Below are 20,706 nucleotides of genomic sequence, written 5' to 3'. Positions count from 1 at the left end.
ATCAAAATAAAAAACTATCCCATACTACTAGATGTTCTTAAATATCCTTGTAGATTGATCATGGCAAAAGTATTCAAGAAACAGAGTGAGAGCTCTGTGTCTTCTAGCCAAAGAATTGTCACAATAAGCATCCTGTGTTTCTGCAGCTGAAATGTCATGAAGACAAAACGATCCTGTCAAGTGCCTTTTGAAAAAAACAAAAACTTTAAGGCCCCAATCCTCCAGCAAGCTCTGTATCACCTTACACTTGTATGAACCTTACTGCAGGATTGGGGTCTTAAGTAGTTTAAGTGCTTATGTGTGATATTACTTGTAAGTGTGAAGACTGTATTTATAGTAATTTCTTAGCAGTATAACATTTCTCTACCTGTTACATGTCCTAGTAATAATACTCTTATCTAGTACTTTTCATCCCTAGAGCTCAGTGCTTTACAAAGGAGGCCAAGTATCCTCTCTATTTTACAGATGGGGAAACAGGCATACCGGGGGAAGTGAGTGGCCTGTTGTCACCCATCAAACCAGAGCCAAGGATTGAACCCATGTCCCCTGAATCCCTGGAGATTGGCCTGCTAAACCCAGGGTTGTGAGTTCAATCCTTGAGGGGGCCATTTAGTGATGGGGGGGGGGGGGGGGGGGCTGCCAGGGACAGTACTTGGTCCTAGATAGAATATCAGGGTTGGAAGGGACCTTAGGAGGTCATCTAGTCCAACCCCCAACTCACAGCAGGACCAATCCCCAGGCAGATTTTTTCCCCAGATCCCTAAATCGCCCCCTCAAAGATTGAGCTCACAACCCTGGGTTTAGCAGGCCAATGCTCAAACCACTGAGCTATCCCTCCCTCCTAGTGAAGTTAGGGGACTGGACTCAATGACCTTTCAAGGTCCTTTCCAGTTCTATGAGATAGGTAAATCTCCATGTATTTTTATTTATTTATTTAAGTGCTCCATCCACTAGACCCCATTGCCTCGCATATAGTCTCCCTCTCCCTATTTTAATTATGCTTTTTTGTTTTTTTGCATTTCATTTGTCCTGGTTTTTAATTTTGCAGTTTTAATGATATTTTAACTAGGGCTATCAAGCGATTAGAACAATCGCAATTAATTGTGCGATTAAATAAATGAATTGCAATTAATTGTGTGATTAATCGTGCAGTTAAAAAATAATAGAATACCATTTATTTAAATATATTTAGATGTTTTCTACATTTCTATATTTTCACATATATTTCAATTACAACGCAGAATACAGTTGTACAGTGATCACTTTATATTTATTTTTATTACAAATATTTTCACTGTAAAAAACAAAAGAAATAATATTTTTCAATTCACCTCATACAAGTACTGTAGTGCAATCTCTTTATCATGAAAGTCGAACTTAAAATGTAGAATTATGTATAAAAAAACCCCTGCATTCAAAAGTAAAACCATGTAAAACTTTAGAGCCTACAAGTCCACTCAGTCCTACTTGTTCAGCCAATCACTCAGACAAACAAGTTTGTTTACATTTGCAGGAGATAATGCTGCCCGCTTTTTGTTTACGTCAGCGGAAAGTGAGAGCAGGCATTCACATGACACTGTTGTAGCTGGCGTTGCAAGATATTTGCGTGCTAGATGCACTAACGATTCATATGTCCTTTCGTGATTCCACTGGACGTGCATGCATGCTGATGACGGTTCTGCTCGATAATGATCCAAAGCAGTGCGAACCGATGCATGTTCATTTTCATCATCTGAGACAAATGCCACCAGCAGAAGGTTGATTTTCTTTTTTGGTGGTTCAGCTTCTATAGTTTCTGCATCAGAGTGTTGCTCTTTTCAGACTTCTGAAAGCATGCTCCACCTCTTGTCCTCTCTGATTTTGGAAGGCACTTCAGATTCTTAAACCTTGGGTCGAGTGCTGTAGCTATGTTTAGGAATCTCACAGTGGTACCTTCTTTGCGTTTTGTCAAATCTGCAGTGAAAGTGTTCTTAAAACAAACAACATTTGCTGGGTCATCATCCGAGACTGCTACGACATGAAATATATGGCAGAATGTGGGTAAGACAGAGCAGGAGACGTACAATTATCCCCCAAGGAATTCAGTCACAAATTTAATTACTCATTATTTTTTAACAAGTGTCATCAGCATGGAAGCATGTCCTCTGGAATGGTGGCCAAGCATGAAGGGGCATACGAATGTTTAGCATATCTGGTACATAAATACCTTGCAATGCCAGGTACAAAAGTGCCATGGGAATGCCTGTTCTCACTTTCAGGTGACATTGTAAATAAGAATCAAGCAGCATTATCTCCCATAAATGTAAACAAACTTGTTTGTCTGAGCAATTGTCTGAACAAGAAGTAGGACTCCGTGAACTTGTAGGCTCTAAAGTTTAATATTGTTTTGGTTTTGAGTGCAGTTATGTAACAAAAAATCTACATTTGTAAGTTGCACTTTCAGGGTAAAGAGATTGCACTACTACGCTACTTGTAAAATACTATTTTTGTTTATCATTTTTTCAGTGGAAATATTTGTTATCAAATTAATAATATAAAGTGAGCACTGTACACTTTGTATTCTGTGTTGTAATTTAAATCAATATATTTGAAAATATAGAAAAACAGCCAAAAATATTTAATAAATTTCACTTGGTATTCTGTTTAGCAGTGCAATTGAAACTGCGATTAATTTTTTTTAATCACGATTAATTTTTTTTTAGTTAATCTCGTGAGGTAAATGCGATTAATTGACAGCCCTAATTTTAACTGCAATATTATTGTTCCCCAATTGTTTTTTAATATGTTGTCTTATACCAGATCTAAGTTAGCTGTTCCTGTCTCCTGTAGATATGGGTGTTCTTGTACTGGAGGTAATGACCAAACCTGACCATCTTCCAATTGGTCGAGCTCAAATCAATGGACTATCACAACTATCTCCAAGCCACCCAATCAGTGGATTTTTCACCATTATTTCACCAACATCTGAGAAACTAGGAGAACTACAGGTAGTACTGAAATCTTTCTCCACAGCTCACCTGAGCCAGCCAAGATTTTAAAAAATTGGTGCCTAGAATTAGGCTTCTAAACCTATATTTAACCTTAAGTATTCGTTTTTGAAAGTCCTGCCCCTGGGCTATATTCCCTTGAAGAAACTGATTCCTTTGATTGAAAATGTGTAATGTGAACTAACTGCTTGTAAATATTCCAGAGATTAAGCTAGTATCTGACATAACTGTATCAAATACATAGCCTCTAGTATGGAAAATGCAACATGCCACATAATACGGAAAGTAAAACAACCGTAGAATGTTTGGCGCATTTAATTAAAAAACATTCTTCTCACATTGTGTCTTTTCAGGTATCTCTAGTCTTAGAGCCCTTGTCTGAAACCTATGACAGTAGCAGCTCCATCCCAACCACAGATGTGAGTTTAGACATTGCTGCTTCTGCTCAGGGAACCAGAGGAATGACTGAATCCAGCAAGACTCTGTTTCTTGCTCCAGCACAACTACATGGACCGCCTGGTATGGCTGGAAGAGAGTCTGTTAACAGTAGCAGGGCCGCTACTCCAAGGTAACTTTTTTCCAAATAAAATAAAGGAATTTCTTTTCATTTCAGATGTTTTATTAAGCAGCAGCAATGGGTTTATGACTAAGGCTGTAAGAAAATCATGGGCAGCAATTTTGTTGTGGCTTCTACAACTTTATATAGCTTCTACAAATTCGAGTGGTGTTGTGACCCTATGCTCCAGGTCACACCACCACTCACTCAGGTTTGGACCAACTGCCCCTCCGTCATGCTTACCTTCAAGAGCCAAGCAGGAACACACGGTGTGTCTTTTGTGCTGATCACACCATAACCACAACTCTAACAAACTGGCTGCTATTTTTGAACCAACAATCACAACTTTCTTACAGCCTTGTATATGACTTATGGATTAAGAAGTACTTCCATGTGTAGTGTAAATCATGTTGTAATTGGGCATCTAGCTAGGAAATGAATAAGGGGCCAGATCCTCAGCTGGTATAAATCTGCAGAGCCCCATTGACTTCACTGGACCTATGTGGTTTACATAAGCTGAAGATGTGGCCCAACTGTTTTAAATATAATTTGAGTCAGTGTATTTCATGGTGCGAGTGTAAGAACAGAAGTCAGGATTTCCTCTGTGCACCCAAATACAAATATGTCACGTTTTTCTTTGAGGTGGGGGATGCAGTACTCTTATTAAGGAATGTATACAAGAGTTTGAGGAGCACTGTATTTACAAATCAACTTTGGGTTTTACTAAACTTTATCTTTTTAAATAGAGGAATAGACCACTTGCTCTTTCAAGAGAATTCTGAGAACATAAAGAACGGTTTCTCTGGGTCTCAGCATCGTCTGATTTTACCAGATGAAAATTTAAAAGTGAATCCTCCAAAGAAACAGGCATCATTTCCCAACAGTTCTGATCTTGAATTGCAAGCAGGAACACCTGTGGGGAGCCACAGTAACGCACATGTACTGTCTTTGCACAACCCAACTACAAAAGACCTCCTTTCAGGTTTGTAAATATTTGCCATCAGGGTTTAGGTTTCATTTGAAACTGTACAAGCTCATTAATATTTCAGCTAGCTGGCATGTGATACAAGCTGGTGCTCTTGTAGGACTAAAGGCTTCAGGATAAGTGTTACATGTAATGTTCTAGAGACAGTATTTGGAACTTAAACTGGCAGTCAAAACACTTTTTTGTATTTAATACATAAAGATTTAATTTAGTGCTGGTGGTAGGTGGTCTGATTATCCATAGAACAGGTATAGCATGGGCAGTAGCTGTACAAACTACCTCATTCTGTCTCATCTCTGACCTGGAGGAACAAGAAAGGAATATCAGTCTCCTAGCCTATTTAATCCTTGATTTATCTGCTGAGATGGCTATCAAGAGTGCAAACTGTGTAGTGGGATTTTGTTTTTTCTTTATCAGCACTTGTTTGATAAGAATTGGACTTAGATCACTAACTCAGTTGCCATGGGCCACCAAGTCAGCTGTCAGGCTATAGTATTATTAGCTCACCGTCATCCTGAGTTGGATTTAGATGAGTAAACCAACAGTGGAGCTTCCATTTATCCTGTTACCAATCTTCTGAGCCATCCATTGTATTTACTGAGAAATCTTGAAATTGGACTGCTAGTGAGGAACCTTTGGATGTCAAGCCAACCTTCCATGGGTTAATCTGGCTACCGTACCTACCATACCCTCTCCCCACCATCAGGTTCAGTCTATCTAGCACAAGTGAGTTGTGCTTCATACTGCCCTGTGCTCAAGGCTCAAGTAGGACTGCTCCCTCTTACTCTCCATTGTGTTATATGCTTTATGGTATATAGCAAACTTAATCTCCAATATGTCAAGGTCTCTTTATAATGACAGCTAGAGACATAAAATTTACATCTGGCATATTTACTTTGTGTGCACATGGCTTTTATATTTTAAATTAATTTTTAATTTTGAGTTTTTATTCTTTATTTTCCAGCTCTTCTGGATCAAGGCAATAAACTCCGCAATGCCATGGCTGTTTCTGCAATGAAATTCAGCCCAGATACTGATGTTGAGTTGAATGAAGTGCATCCTTCTTTAAAGAGAGACACTTTCAAAGCAACAGCAAAGTGAGCTTGAAGGAGGGATTGTTTTTTACTTCCAAGCCATAAATTTCAAGGCATTATCATATTTTCCTATAATGCTGTGATTTGTGTCACATCTTTCAGTATTCTTATTCAAACAAGGGAAATTAAAGCCTCGTTGTAAATAAGCACCTACATTTCACCTCACCAGTTCCAGTCCATGTTGGTAATGACTTAACGTCAGTGCCATCTGAAGGTCATTCAGTGATCTGTCTGATATGAGTGAGTAGTTCTGTCCGTGATGCACAGGTATCCACAGTTGGCACCCTTGCTGGTAGTTTAAACAGAGTCAAAAGGTTACATGAATTTAGAGGCTGAGATACCCAGTCAGGCCTAAAAGAGATCCCACAGTTTGAGGCATGTTGGTAGAGAGACAGTTCCAGCGCTGCTGCCTACGCTATATTTGATTTGTAAATAAGTAGAGGATTTCAGTCTCACCAGGAATGTTGATCAGGCACCTTTCATGAGCACTTTAAAAAAAATAAAAAGAGAAAGCATGAGAAAAAGCATAGAGAGCCTGCAGCTGCTACGTTTAAATTGCAGAATTGTGTAGCACTTTTGGCACATTATAAACTATACTTACAAGTTTGGATCAAAAACTGTAACTTGAAGCAAACTCTACCTAGTGTTGTATAACAGAATTTGTCCTTTTTGTACTTAGGGAGTTAAAATGCAAATAGAAACACACTGTATATAGGTTTTTATTTGTGCTAAATAAGAGAAAATCTGTTTGATAGCTGAAATGAATAAAATCTAGAACAAACCAGAAACACTTACTATCCTTAATCCTCCTCCTCCTGATCCCTCTTCACTGGAATAACTGTCATCCAGGAGCCTTAAAACCTTGGACCCTGATGGCATATCCACTACTGAAGATCCACTTCTCCTAGCATCTGAATACACAGTTCAAGAATTTGACTCTCATGCTGAAAAAAGAGCAATACACCTACTACTGGGCAGGTGAGTGCCATGGCATGCACTGAGATGTTATCGTAAACATTCCCAAAATGACCCAGATATCTATTTCTTGTATAATATGGGATACATGTTGAGTCAGCACATCCTTGGAAATATTTTGGAGTACTGGGTTATCAGGTGGTGGTAAGAGAAAGTATTTTACACTTTGAGTTTGTGCCCACCTTAGTTGTGAGAGTCTTTTGTTCAAGCAATATTGCTGCTGATGTTGGAAGACTAAGCACTGTTTCTAGTGCAAATTGATTGTCGTTAGTTATTACTTATGTTTTGCCGGCAGAGATAGTAGGCAAATATTAGGCAAAAAATATACAATCTAGACTTTAAGCAAAATAGAGAGTGGCACTATTTATATTTATTCTTTGCCCAGTTATTAAATTGCCTTTTCTCCACACTTAATCCAAAGAGTTGCTTACATTTTTATGTGGCTTTTAAGTGGCTTTTCAAGATAGTATATACACATGTAGACAATATATATATTTTTAAAACACCATCCTTAACTGTTATTGATATCTAAATCAACTTTTTTTAAAAAAATTACTTTTCCCCATTTATAATTGCTTCCTTTTTGTATTTCACTCAGGTAAATAGTGAAGCCAAGTCAGGTCCCTCATCCTGCAAAGATTTATATATTTTAGTACATTTAATAACTTAGAAGTTAAATTAAGTAAAAACTTAATAGACATGAGTAGTACCATTGACTTCTGGAGCTATTTGCACATGTAAAGTTAAGAGCGTGCTTAAATCTTTGTAGATTCAGAATTCCAATCAGTTTCCCTTTCTGGTTTTCTTGCCATTGTGTTTCTTGTATTTTCCTCCTTTGGGGGAAAGTTTAAAAAAAAAATTTTTTTTTGCCAGCAAAATAAGTGAAAATCTTTCTTTTCACTGTTTTGTAAACTCCCCTTCTTTTTATTTAATAGTCTAAAGCAGGGGTAGGCAACCTATGGCACGCATGCCAAAGGCGGCACGCGAGCTGATTTTCAGTGGCACTCACACTGGCCGGGGAGTTCTGCGTTTTAATTTAATTTTAAATGAAGTTTCTTAAGCATTTTAAAAACCTTATTTACTTTACATACAACAATAGTTTAGTTATATATTATAGACTTATAGAAAGAGACCTTCTAAAAACGTTAAAATGTATTACTGGCATGCGAAACCTTAAATCAGAGTGAATAAATGAATACTCGGCACACTGCTTCTGGTCTAAAGTATTGGAGGAATATCCAGGTTTTAGCTTGACGCTTGTGAAGGGTAACATATTGACAGCCTTGGAAAATGCAGTTGTTGCCTAGCCTCAAGAAGTGTTCCACTAATGTACCTTTACCCTGTTCCCAATGAACAATGAGAGTTGGCTGTCCATGGTCATCCAAATCTGGGTGTCTGAGTGCTCTCCTGACATTTAGATGTGGTGGTGAATTTGTGTGGTGAAATTGAGACCTTTATAATGGGAAGTGGACTGACGTTCACCAGCTCATCTCACAAAAGTGGCAGGTTTAAAATACCATCTTGTGAAAACTTTTTTAAAAGTAGGTTATTAATAATGTTGTTTGGGAAGAAGGGATGCTTTTTAATTCAGGGCATTGGTAATGGGACATGAAGCCTTTCACTTCTACAGTAGGTCACTAGCAGATATCCAGCCAGGTTTTAAAAAAAAAAAAAATTAATGGCAATATCCTATCTCCTAGAACTGGAAGGGACCTTGAAAGGTCATCAAGTCCAGCCCCCTGCCTTCACTAGCAGGACCAAGTACTGATTTTGCCCCAGATCCCTAAGTGGCCCCCTCAAGGATTGAACTCTCAATCCTGGGTTTAGCAGGCTAATGCTCAAACCACTGAGCTATCCCTCTCTGGTAGCTATTCAGTGACTTATTCAACTTGCCACTCCTAAGTCCTTCCCTCTTTTGACAGTTTTAGAAGCAAGGCCGCCGACTCACTGGCCAATGGAAAGCAGACTACCCATTAATCCCTTTAGGTCAGTGATACTCAGACCTCAATGGTTCAGGAGCCAAATTAGCGGTCAGCATTACCCAAAAGAGCCCCAGTAGTATCGATTCATTCTTTCATTTACAGTTGTTATATCTCACAGCAAAATTACTGACCAACTATTCTACAATTGGTTAATAACATAGCAAATGCATCCTGATTGGTTAATAATTAAATCCAGTGTTTTAATATCCTGTGCTGCAAAAAGCTGCAGGAGACGCATTGCAGAGACACTTGCGGCTCCCAAGCCTCAGTCTGAGTATCACTGCTTTAGGATTTCTATCCAGATCAGGTCTGAGACACATTTTGAGGGAAGCTTGTTTAGTTTCTGCCTATGCCATATCTCTTAACTGGACTCTTCATTACTGTCAAGCACGATCTTCACTGTTGCTAGTTTGAACATCACAACTAAGTTCAAATCTGGATATAAAAGTGACTGTTCTATAAACAATGCAATTAGAATTGATATGAAACTGCTATATTAAGAGGGATATTTTTTCCTTCTCTTGTGTCCACAGTGCTGATTTATCCCCTGTGCATTTCTGGGATGGGACAGGTTCCCCTCCAGAATCTCTTTCTGCAGGAAGTGAGGTGTATGACAGCGAGCTGAATGATCCTCACTATGACCAGAGTCTGCTGGAGAATTTGTTTTACACAGCTCATGTAAGTGGGGGACGAGGGGAAGATGCTTAGGCCACAGTGCTATAGTAAAGGAAAATCAAGACGACAGATCAGAAGGAAGAGAGATGTCTTAGTATCTATAAGGCGTTTTTGTAATGTAGCCTATAGAAGTTTGTCAATATATTAAAAATTACATTAAAAACTGATAAAAGAAAATTATTAAGATGACAGTCAAGCACTCTCGTTGGGAAATGCCAGAATAAAGATTGCCCATGGGGCGTTAATTCTGTCCCCTCTGAGTATGCTTTTTGATTGTCTGATTACATGATCACATGCTATTTTTCCTACCCTCATGTATTGTGGCTGTTGTGTACCTTTTGTTGGCGTTAATAATATTAAACTTTTATTTTTTCCAATATCTCTTTTTAGAAGTCTGATACCAGTTTAAGTGACTTCCTCAGTGATGATGAGGATATTATATCATCTAAAAAAGTAATCAGCACAAAAAAGCTTGTGAAAGGTGACCACGGAAACCATCAGAGGTCACAGAAAACTTTGGATTCTAGCATCTGTGATCAGAAAGAAAAGGAAACAGAAATGAAACCCAGGTGAACAGTTCAGTTACAGATTCCTTTGTGCAGTAGCCTCAAATCATAAGTTACCATTAGCAATAGTCATGCAGTGGTTCTCAACCTGCGTCTTGTGGGCTGCTTGCGGCCCAATCAGCACACAGCCGTGGCCCATGTGACATCCTCAGGGCCATACAGGTAATATTGGATTCGGCCCACAATGGTAAATAAATTGAGAACCACTACACTCCCCCACACTTTCACTTGCATATAGTGTAACAGTGCTTTGAATAACCAATTTGATTAAGAATTTGATGTCCTTTTGTATGATGGAATCCAGAGAGTTACCATACATCATTTAAGAAAATGTGACCAGCTGCTTAAAGAGATACAGTCAAGTTAAAAAGCATGTTTGCAAAACAAAAAAAGTATCTACCTTTCTAATAATAAATAACGCTTTGAATGAATAAAAACTGAAAATATTCTAAACCAAAGTTGCTATTCATTTTCTGTAGTTTGTTTACTTTTTTGTATTTCCTTTAGCTTGCATAATGAAGATGAACGCTTCCATTTTCATTTTTGTTAATAGCCAGTTTCACTTTAAAGTTCTTCATGCAATATTTGGGCTGCCTGCATTGCAGAGGAGTGAAAATCTGACTCCCTTGGAATTTAAAAACAAAAAAATAAGAGCATGTAAACTTTTTATTAGCTTGTTTTTACAAAAGCTAGTTCTTAACTGCATTTGAAATGACAATGTTCTTTTAACCGAATGTATGCATTATTTACAAAGCCTCTACAGAAAGCATGTTACCACAGGCGTCATAAAAAAAATAAACAAAGCTCAAGGTATCTTGCCTGACTTACAATAAAATCTATGGCTAAACATGAAACAAATAAGAAACAAATAGAGAATAAATAAAACTCTTAGCATAAAAGATTGTCAAACAGTCAGAGAGGAAGTTACACCAAGCAATACTGTATTCACATTGAGAGTAGCTTCACTGTCAGTCTCATACACTGTTTACAGTAGCGCCTCTCAGTAATCCAGTTAACCAATTTAATGATACACTAAACTTTTCTTTAAACCCAAATCAGTATACTTCCTTGACTTTCTAAATGGCTGTGTTGCTGTTCCCAAATTCCACACCTGCTGCTATCATTGCATTCTACTGTCTGCAGGTGAAATTCACTTCTGTGGAGATGCAGCATAAAAAGCCTATGTACCACTAAAGCCCTCAAGATACAGTTTACATGGTATGTAAGTGGTCCATAGGCCTGTTGCTGGTCCCCTGCACACAAGTGAACTTACCCTATGTCTGTGGCAGCATCTGGATCCTCTGACCACTGTCACAGGCTTCCTGAACCTTTTCTTGTTGCAGAGCTGAGTTGGGAGGGTATCCTGTCTTATGCAGTTAGAATTGCATGGAAAGAAAACGTCTGCACTTTTCCTTCTTTATATAGGTGTATTTCAAGTATATAACACATTTTAATGTAGAAGCCACCTTCATTATCTGCAGTTTACATACTTTGACTGTAAAGGGTGAGCAGGAAACTTGTGATGAAAAGTGTAGTACAGTGAAAAAACAAATGTGCATGTTCATGTATTGTGAACCATTTAAAAAAAAAACAACACCCTGCCAGCCTACAGTTTTCCCTTAGGGTTTTGCTGCAATGAATGTTTGTCTAAGCCGGATTCTCTGCTTTAACCCTTTTCAGCTGTTCTCCTGCTAGACCACTACCACTTTCTGACGCTCCCACAGAATGCACAGAGGAAGGGCAAGCCATAACCTTAAATGTGGATAGGCTGGCATTGCTGGGTCGAATACACTTAGCCAGAGTCATAATTGAAAGCTTGAGAATTCCTCCTGAAAGCACCCAGACTACACCAGGCAAGAAAAGCTTCACAGGGAAACCACCAAGACCAGCATTAGCTAAAAAGCGGTAAGAATTATTATTTTTGTGTGTCTGTACGTGTGTGTGTACATGTACGTGTGTGTGTACGTGTACCTTTGTTGGATTTTGGAACCAGAGTTCTCAATGCTGGTGTTTTGTTCAATGGACCTTATTTCAACAGGGTCCTGAGGTTCTTTCCTCCTCCTCTTCTTGTCTTAAAAAGTAACACACGATAAAATATGCAGCGTTGTAGCTGTGTTGGTCCCAGGATATTAGAGAGACAAGGTGGTTGAGGAGTGCTGTGTAAGATCAAAAGTGTGTCTCTCTAACCAACAGAAGTTGGTCAAATAAAAGATATTACTGTGACAGGATCCCCCAAGGGTGCAGACTGGGACTGTGGGACCTCTGTGCCCCCTTAACTCTCTCCAGCCTGGGCTGTCTCTCACAATGCCTTGCTAGTGACCAGCAGCAAGCCCCGCCAGGCACTGTGATCACCCAGCACAACCGCATGTGGAGCCCCACACCCTGAGCAGATTTGCCCCCAAACTTCATACCAACTCACTGGTAAAGATAAACAGTTAAATAAATGTATTGACTATAAAAGATACATTTTAAGTGATATTAAGTGATAGGCAAAAAGTCAGCTAGTTACCAAAAGAAATCAAATATAAGCACGCAGTCTAAACTCTCAACCCTATTAAACTGGGCAGCAACTAGAAGCAGTTTTTCTCATCCCACTGGATATTGCAGTCTATAGTATACAGATTTCACCTTTGAAATCTGGGCCAGTCCTCTCAGTTGGAGTATCAAGTCTTCAGTGTCGTTGTTGCTTGCAGTGTAGGTGGGTGAAGGAGAAAGGCCCAGTATGTGTCCACTCTGTCTGTTTTATACCCTCAGTCCATGTCCTTGGAAAACACAAGTCTAGGCATGTCTGGGGGTATTGCTGAGCCACTTCAAGCAAGGCTGAGCAATTCCCCTGGTGTGGCCTCATTCAGGTGGGTCACTGCATTGTAGCTCCCTTGCTGGACAATACACTGTTGATGGGTTGTTTCACATCCCGCACGGGCGTTGGTTACTTTCCTTGCTGTTGCCTCTGGGGAGCTAATATCTGGCTGATACCCAAAAACCTGATGTAAGTTGGGGAATGTCTACACTGGCAGAGTTACGGCGCTGCTGAGAGAGCGCTGAAGGGAAACCGCTGTTGTGTGTTCACATTGTCAGCTGCCTGCGCAATAGCGTGTTCACACTTGCAGTGATATTCAGAGCAGTGCACTCTGCGCAGCTATTCCACAGAGCATTTCTTCCTCTTCCCACAACTCTTAGCATCAGAAGGCGGATGGGGTCGTGGGGCATCCTGGGTCCTGTCCCGATGCCCCATGATGCATTGCTTTGCATCCCAGCAATCCCTGTGCTTCCGTCCGCATTTGGCACCATCTTTCAACGGTTTGTGTACTGCGCGCTCTGCCTCCTCCACCTGCAGGAATGGATCCTGCTCTGTTGACCAATATGCTGCTCGCTGTCATTAACATGTCACGAGTGGCAGTGGTGTTATTCCTTAAACTACAAAGGCAAGAGGAGTGCGACATGGATCTCGCCACACATACTAGCTACGACACAAGATTGCTTGTGGCATTCATGGATGTGCTGACCACAGTGGAACGCCACTTTTGGGCTCGAGAAACAAGCACTGAGTGGTGGGATCACATCGTCATACATGTCTGGGATGACAAGCAGTGGCTGCAGAACTTTCACATGAGGAAAGCCATATTCTTGGGACTGTGTGATGAGCTTGTCCCAGTCCTGCGGTGCAAGGACATGAGAATGAAAGCTGCCCTGTCGTTGGAGAAGTGCGTGGTGATTGCACTGTGGAAGCTGGCTACTCCAGACTGCTACCTATCGGTCACTAATCAGTTCGGCGTGGGAAAGTCGACTGTTGGACTTGTGTTGACAGAAGTGAGCAGGGCCATTAATCACATCCTGCTCCAAAAGACCGTGACTGAGCAACGTGCGTGACATTGTAGATGGCTTTGCACAAATGGTCTTCCCTAACTGTGGAGGGGCAATAGATGGCACGTACATTCCAGTTCTGGCACCAAACAACCTAGCCACCGAGTACATTAATCGGAAGGGGTATTTCTCAATGGTTCTCCAGGTGCTTGTGGATCACTGTGGGCATTTCACGGACATTAATGCAGGCTGGTCTGGAAAGGTGCATGACACACGCATCTTTCGGAACACTGGCCTGTTCAGGAAGCTGCAAGCAGGGACTTTCTTCCCAGACCAGAAGATCACCGTAAGGGAAGTCAAAATGTTCATTGTGATCCTGGGAGACCCTGCCTACCTCTTAATGCTGTGGCTTATGAAGCCATACATGGGGCACCTTGACAGCAAGGAGTGGTTCAACAACAGGCTGAGCAAGTGCAGAATGACTGTTGAGTGTGCTTTTGGCCATTTAAAGGCCCACTGGCGCTGCCTTTATGGGAGGCTAGACCTGGCCGATGACAATATTCCTATGCTTATAGCTGCGTGCTGTACACTCCATAATATTTGTGAAGGGAAGGGTGAAAGCTTCACTCAGGGCTGGATCACTGAGGCTCAGCACCTGGAAACTGAATTTGAACAGCCAGAGACCAGGGCTGTTAGAGGGGCGCAGCGCGGGGCCATAAGGATCAGGGATGCCTTGAGGCAATTTGAAGCTGAAAGCCACTAATATTTGTTGCTATGCTCAGGAGTGCAGTGCTTGTAATGCTAAGAGGTGATTGTGACTGGTGCAGACGATGCACTATGAAGGTGTAAGAAAATTGCCTGTTGCTTTGCAGGGCTCTGTTTGCTTTCAATGATTGGAATAAAGATTGCTTTCAAACCAAAACAATTCTTTTATTAAAAAACAACAACCAGAGGGGAGAGAGAAACAAAAAAACACATCAGCACTGAGGGGGATAGGGGAAGGGAGAGTCCAAGAGGGAGGTGGGATCCCGGGGTGGTTAAAGATTTATGTATGTCCAGGTATCCTATGCAACCTTGTCCTTTGGAGTATGGTGCAGCGGGTACTGTACTTCAGCAGGGCTAAACTGCAGAGGGACGGGTGTTGAGTGCAGTGGGTACTGGGAGTCCACATGGCTGGACTGTGACTGTGGGCAGGAGTGGAATGCAGCAGGTACAGACTGGAGCCAGGAGGTTGATAAGCGTGTGTTGGCGATGTCTGGGGGATGCATGGGAAAGAGTTTTGTGACAGTGGCTGCAGGGGAGGGCAGGTGCGGAGCTGCTTAGTTTGCAGTGCTAGTAGCGCCTGGAACGTATCCGTTTGGCGCTCCGTAACGTTTAAGAGCCGTTCTCCTTTCGGTCCTTCCTCTTGCTGACCCACCACTCTTTCAATGCTTGTTTTTTGGCCGAAGAGTGCATTATGACATCACGCAGAAAGTCCTCTTTAGTTCTTCGTGGCTGCTTTCTAATTCTGCACAGCCGTCCAGCCGGTGATGATAAAGAGGGAGGCTGGGCTCCCAAGGTCATATATGTGAAGCCAAAATGCAACATTTTACAGAAGCAGTATTGTTTGCAACACACAGCAACACTTTCAGCAGATTGTAACCTTTCCCCTGATATATATAAAGCATGCCTTGTAAGGTAATATCACAATTATGTACAGATGAGGAGTATGGGGGGTTACAGGGTGCTCCCCCAAGGTACAGAACGTCACAATTACCTCACCCTCCTTGTCTCATTGATAGACTTCAACAAGATGAAGATATTTTAAGGTCAGGTTGTGTATTTCTCTGTGGTTTTGAGGAACTGCATGTGTGTATTGTGGGTGTTTGCATCCTGGAAACGAAAGCGAGTTTGTGGAGAAGAAGAATCTGTGAGGGCATTGGATAATCTGATATTTGCAGGGTAAAGCATATGAATTGAGATTAGTCTGGATAATAAAGTCTGAACTGGTTATTTCCTTGATAGAAAATGCATTTAAGCAATCTTAACTCTAATTTAACAAATGTTGTTCTTGGATATTGTGTAAGTAACAATATTGCATTACATTGGAGAATAAATTCTTTTTCATCTCTGTAGTTCTTTAACCGAGTCTCAGTAGCAACAGTACTCAGATAAAACGTGCAATAAAAAAAACTGTAGTCCACTAATGTTGAAGGACCTGTGGGCCCAATAACGTGGGCTTGTGGACATTGTGGCTACAAAGTGTACTCCTGTTGCGTATGGCCTTATTAGGGGCACTACACCACTGATAACCTGGGATCTTTAATTCACTTTTTTATTTGTAGCACTTTCTTCGTTGAGTACCACTTTCCAGTGGGAGTCTCCAAAAATGAAACAGGACAGATTTCCCTAACAACAGAAGTGATTCGCATAGCTTCAAGTAAAATCACAGGCGAAGGTAAGAGTTTTATTTTTTCTTAATCTCAATTGTGTTGAATTCTACACCTCTTAGAAATTTATTAGCTCTTTCTGAAATTTTATTATGCTTTGTGGAAGGGAGACCCAAAACATCCACTTGTGAACCTGCATAAGTTGCATCTGACCCAGGATAGTTGGTCAGTGCACAGGGACTTTGGAGATGGAACGCTCTCCTGCAGGGAGAAGGGATCTAAACATAATTGAATTTAATTTTAAAAGTGAATGAATAAATTAGATGGCAATAGCAGACTGTTGCCCCCAATGGAAAACTTTCTTAACGCACAGGTATGGCTGAGCATTTGTTACTCCTGCAAAAAGATAAGTCAGTTTCCGTTATAAGAGAATTGAATCACTGAAAACTCAAGATATTCTATTTTAAGGTTCCAGCAAGAACCCTTGATTCTGATCCTCGTACTCCATCCACTCTCTTTATATGGCCCGAGAGATGCACAGAGTACTTGCCTGCTATCCTGATGTGGGCTGGAACTTCCTCCTCTGGAGACTTCATACATGCACACTAATCCTGCCCACCCTCCACATACAGACTGAAGATTTCTCTGCTCCTTTTCAATTTAATGGAAGTCCAGACAAACACTCATAGCTGTCAATCTTCCTTACAGTGGTGAAATTTCAACAGCGGTTTGTGTTCCCTATTCACTTTGGTGGAATGATGATAGAGCACTGGTGGAACTCTGATCTTGCTTTCAAAATCTACATGAGAAAAAGCACACAGAAAAAGGTACTTGCCACAAGTTAATCTGTGTAAGCAAAAATGTATGCGTTTTGGGCACTCAAATATTTTTGTACAATCTGATGTCCTTTGTACATTATCTACAGTGCTGTATTAGAATTGCTCTAATCTCAATCACAGGAGAGAGACAGACAAATTGATGGCATCCAAATGGGCTGCTGCTTTAATAAGTAATAACTACTGAGATATTTTAAAAGGGGTTGAGGTATGTGCAGTTGCTTTTAAGGGAATAATATGGTGTTCATCTTGCTATCTCAGTTCAAGACTGAAAAGCCCAAATATGTTTCTCCATCACCCTTCTCTAAAATCACGGTATTGCCATTTAAGGAGTAGGGGGTGAATTTAAGCATTAACCATCAAACAGACGTGAGTAATCCAGCATTTCTCAGTGTGGCACATACCCCAGTGCCGCTTCATGGAAGATGTATACATTAAGTTGAGTAGGCCTTTGAGAACACACAGCAAGGTTGAAAGGGGGCATGGTTGGTTTTATTTTCTTGAAGGAGGGACTCAGCTTTCAAAAGCTTGGGAAACACTAGAGTAACCTGTGCATTTGAAAAAAATAAAATGTATATTTCTTTTGGATAAGTGGGTACATGTAAGTAATCACAGTCACGTAATCTGCTGCCTACAGAAAGTCGGGGAGTGGGATTAACTCAGTTCAGATTTTTTTATAATCTGCAATAACATTAAACATATCATTCTCCATCTGCCCTAATAATCATTTTCTAATGGAAAACGATGAATAATTTGTCTCCTTGGTAAGTGTAAAATCATATTCCATCCCTGGAATCTGGAACACTTCTCTTGCAGTGATCCAAAATTCTCACAGAAATTGAGATCTCCCTGTTGCCATCATCCCGTGGTGATGCCTGGATCAGGAACTAATGGAAACCTTAGTTCTATACAAGATGAGTTTGTATTAATATAACATTGAGAGACTATGCTGAAAAGGAGAACAGTAGTGTACAGGCTTCTCCAGAAGTTGTCACTTCACAATAACTCCTGGGTTTCTTCCTGATCAGCAGATCTTTCAGAATTCGTAGAATTAATTTCTTTTTTCCCTGTCCTCAGCCAGTGCTGATTGGTTCAGCAACTCTTACACTGCGGAAGGTTATCCAGTCCGAACTGCTCACTGTCAGCTGTGAGCTACCTGTGGAGGAAGAGGGAGGTCAGACACAGCTTGGACCTATAAAGGTAAATAAATTCCCATACAGTGTTTGGGTTAAATCATCTTTTATGGTTATATTTTGGCGGCTGAATATCTTTTCTTTTTTCCCCCTTAACTTTGATGCCACATCTTAAAGCTGGAGGTTTGTGGGTACAGTAGAGTAGAACCCCAATATATATATTTTACAAAGGCTTTAGGGAGACACCTGTAACCTTCTTAAAATCAGAAGTTCTAATTGTAGTTCCCCTGAGTACAGTGTAGAACCATCCAGTTCAGGGGAAGGGAAGTAGGAGGAGGAGTCTACCTTGGAATTTCAGCCCTATAGAGCTGGGGAATCCCTGGGGAATATAAGCAAAAGTTGGTTCAGTTACTTTTGTAGTCCACCAGAATGGCAAGTGTTTTCTATTATAAGGCTTGAAAAACCCACTAACCAGGGTGAGTGGGCAGATCCCCTTCTCCAAAGAGCAGGGGAAGCTATGGAGCAGAGTGGCCAGGGAACTGATCTACTTGCCACTTAGTGGCAGTATAGAGATTGAGGTTGTTGTGTATGGGCTGAGTTAGTGAATGGAAGGATAAGCATGACTGTGCTGGTTACAAGGGAGAATGGAATGGGATAGTGTGAGAAAGGAGAAGAAGGGATGGATGGAGGAATGGATGAGAAAGGAGGAATAGAATGGAGAGGGGGGGCTTGCAGTGGATTGTGCAAATGACAGGAAAGAGAGGGAATGCAGCCTGAGAAGGGAGAGATTTGGAGACAAGTAAAATGAATGGGGAAATCAGTGGTGAAGGAGGAAGAGACAGAGAACAGGAGGAAAGGAAGGAGTGTAGAAAGAGGTGCCTTAAATGAAGGGGGGAAGAAATAAAGGGAAGGAAATACTACAGAACAGAAAAATTAAACTGGACTAGTCATTGAAAGATGAAGGCAAAGACCGTAGCAGGAGAGGAGAAAAATTAAGGGAAGAGATAGGAAGAGAGAAGGAAGTACAAATGAAAGGGAGGAATTCAATGCCAAAGTATTGTGATCAAATAATGCTATATAATGTGGACAAAAATCATGTATAGACACGTCCAGATAAAGTGCCCAATGGGAGGTAGTATTGTTTTTACCTTGGCTAGGTGGTGTCAAGTAAATTTTCAAGCTGTATTATTGTATAAGTTTGAAATTGTACAGGTTTTCTTCATTTAGGGGGTGTGTGTGTTTATTTAGCAAATCTTTCTGTAGGATTTCTTAGAGTAAGGGTTGAGATTCATGATCAACATACATCCATAAATGAGCTTTTAGGGTTGGGGAAGGAAAATTAATGCAGCTGTTGAACCAAGTATGCTATATATTTCTGACTTGATATTGCTGGGCCTGTCCTTCATAGAGGGCAGATATTCTGATTAAATATTTTCTCCTTATATAATGCAGGTATCATTGGAGCTTGCAGCTGACAACAAAGACTTTACCAGTGCCAATGCCAGGTCAGCTAGTACTGTCCAGCAAGCCCCAGTTTATGCCATCAGAAGTCCAGGGATTAAGTTACAAGAAGCTGACAGAAATGTTATACATGCAAAAAGCCCTCGACTTTTAAAAGAAAGCAACCAGGAATCCTCAAAGAGAACAGACGTACCCAGAACAGGGGTGCTGCAGTCACCACCATCCATGCCATTGTCTGCGTCCCGTAACCTGATGACACAAATCAATGCGTCGGAAGAGGATGGATTATTATTGCATGTATTGTTAATGGTGCCTGATGGAAAGGATTTTATTGCTGGAGACTCTGGAATCCATGGTTCCTGTAATGTGTATTTAAACTGCAAACTATTCAGCACAGAGGAGGCAACAAGATCTGCTGTCATGTGGGGTACAACACAACCTGCCTTTAGCTTTTCTCAGGCAAGTCACACACCTCTCCCGTTACGCTGTCTAAATTGCATATTCCTGTGAGGGGCAAACGTTTTCCCAAGCCCAAGTTTTTATCTTAATACAAGCCATAGGGACTTCTCTGACTCTCTCTCTCTGATGTATTAAAGTGCTCTTATTACTACTTTGGTCATACCACAAACCATGAAATGCAGTGAGTGTGTCCTGGAATTGCCCAAACAGTAAACAAGACCTTTAAAATACCAGAGGAAAGTAGGCAAGGAAGCCCATGTATAATAAAGCAAGGAAAAGAAGGCAACTACTCTGTGGGAAGGGAAAGAGATGCTTAGAATGTTGTGTCCAATGCTGTATGGTTGGGGGGATGACTTCATTTCTTTATAATCCTGTCTTTTTTTTATCTTCATATACTATATGCGTTAGTCAGCACAAAAGCTAGAGTTAATGCAATGTTAAGGGAAAGAAGCCTCAGCCAGGAAATTCCAAAATTTTAGACTTCTGTTGTTACACAAACTCAGCCATGTTTCACATTCTATTGTATTTACATCATTTTGACCAAATTGTTATAGCAGAAATCCCTTTTTTTTTTTTCCCCCCTTGGTTTTTTTTTCCTTTAAAAATGTCAGGAATGTCAAATCTGTTTTCCCCAGTTTTATTGCAGGATTCATTGGGAGTCTTAGAGATGTGAATTGTGGGAGTCCTCAGGCCTTAATTGAAGATGTGCTTTCATTGAAAGACATATCAAAGACCTATTTTTATCCCAAGTCACTACACTGGTATTTATGATAAATAGGTGTTACGCTCCCCTTCACACACACACACACCCCAAATAGTTTAAA

The 20,706-nt window shown here is 40.7% G+C and overlaps 1 protein-coding gene across 1 annotated transcript in view; it reads left to right on the top strand.

The window, feature by feature from the left end:
- C2CD3 (C2 domain containing 3 centriole elongation regulator) overlaps positions 1–20,706 on the top strand; it is a 74,828-nt gene that overhangs the window by 1,543 nt on the left and 52,579 nt on the right. The window contains exons 3-14 of the mRNA XM_029911560.1: positions 2,830–2,987; positions 3,341–3,555; positions 4,290–4,525; positions 5,493–5,625; positions 6,472–6,600; positions 9,113–9,257; positions 9,645–9,823; positions 11,501–11,725; positions 15,949–16,061; positions 16,702–16,820; positions 17,907–18,029; positions 19,415–19,882. Of these exons, the coding sequence (XP_029767420.1) occupies positions 2,830–2,987; positions 3,341–3,555; positions 4,290–4,525; positions 5,493–5,625; positions 6,472–6,600; positions 9,113–9,257; positions 9,645–9,823; positions 11,501–11,725; positions 15,949–16,061; positions 16,702–16,820; positions 17,907–18,029; positions 19,415–19,882 (2,243 nt within the window). The remainder of the gene's footprint in view (positions 1–2,829; positions 2,988–3,340; positions 3,556–4,289; positions 4,526–5,492; positions 5,626–6,471; positions 6,601–9,112; positions 9,258–9,644; positions 9,824–11,500; positions 11,726–15,948; positions 16,062–16,701; positions 16,821–17,906; positions 18,030–19,414; positions 19,883–20,706) is intronic.

The sequence above is a fragment of the Terrapene carolina genome, unplaced genomic scaffold (assembly GCF_002925995.2).
Source record: "Terrapene carolina triunguis isolate 2854851 unplaced genomic scaffold, T_m_triunguis-2.0 Scaffold97, whole genome shotgun sequence".
In the NCBI taxonomy this organism is placed as follows: domain Eukaryota; kingdom Metazoa; phylum Chordata; order Testudines; family Emydidae; genus Terrapene; species Terrapene triunguis.
Note: the sequence above shows the minus strand (reverse complement) of the source record. Positions and strands in the feature narration are given on the sequence as shown.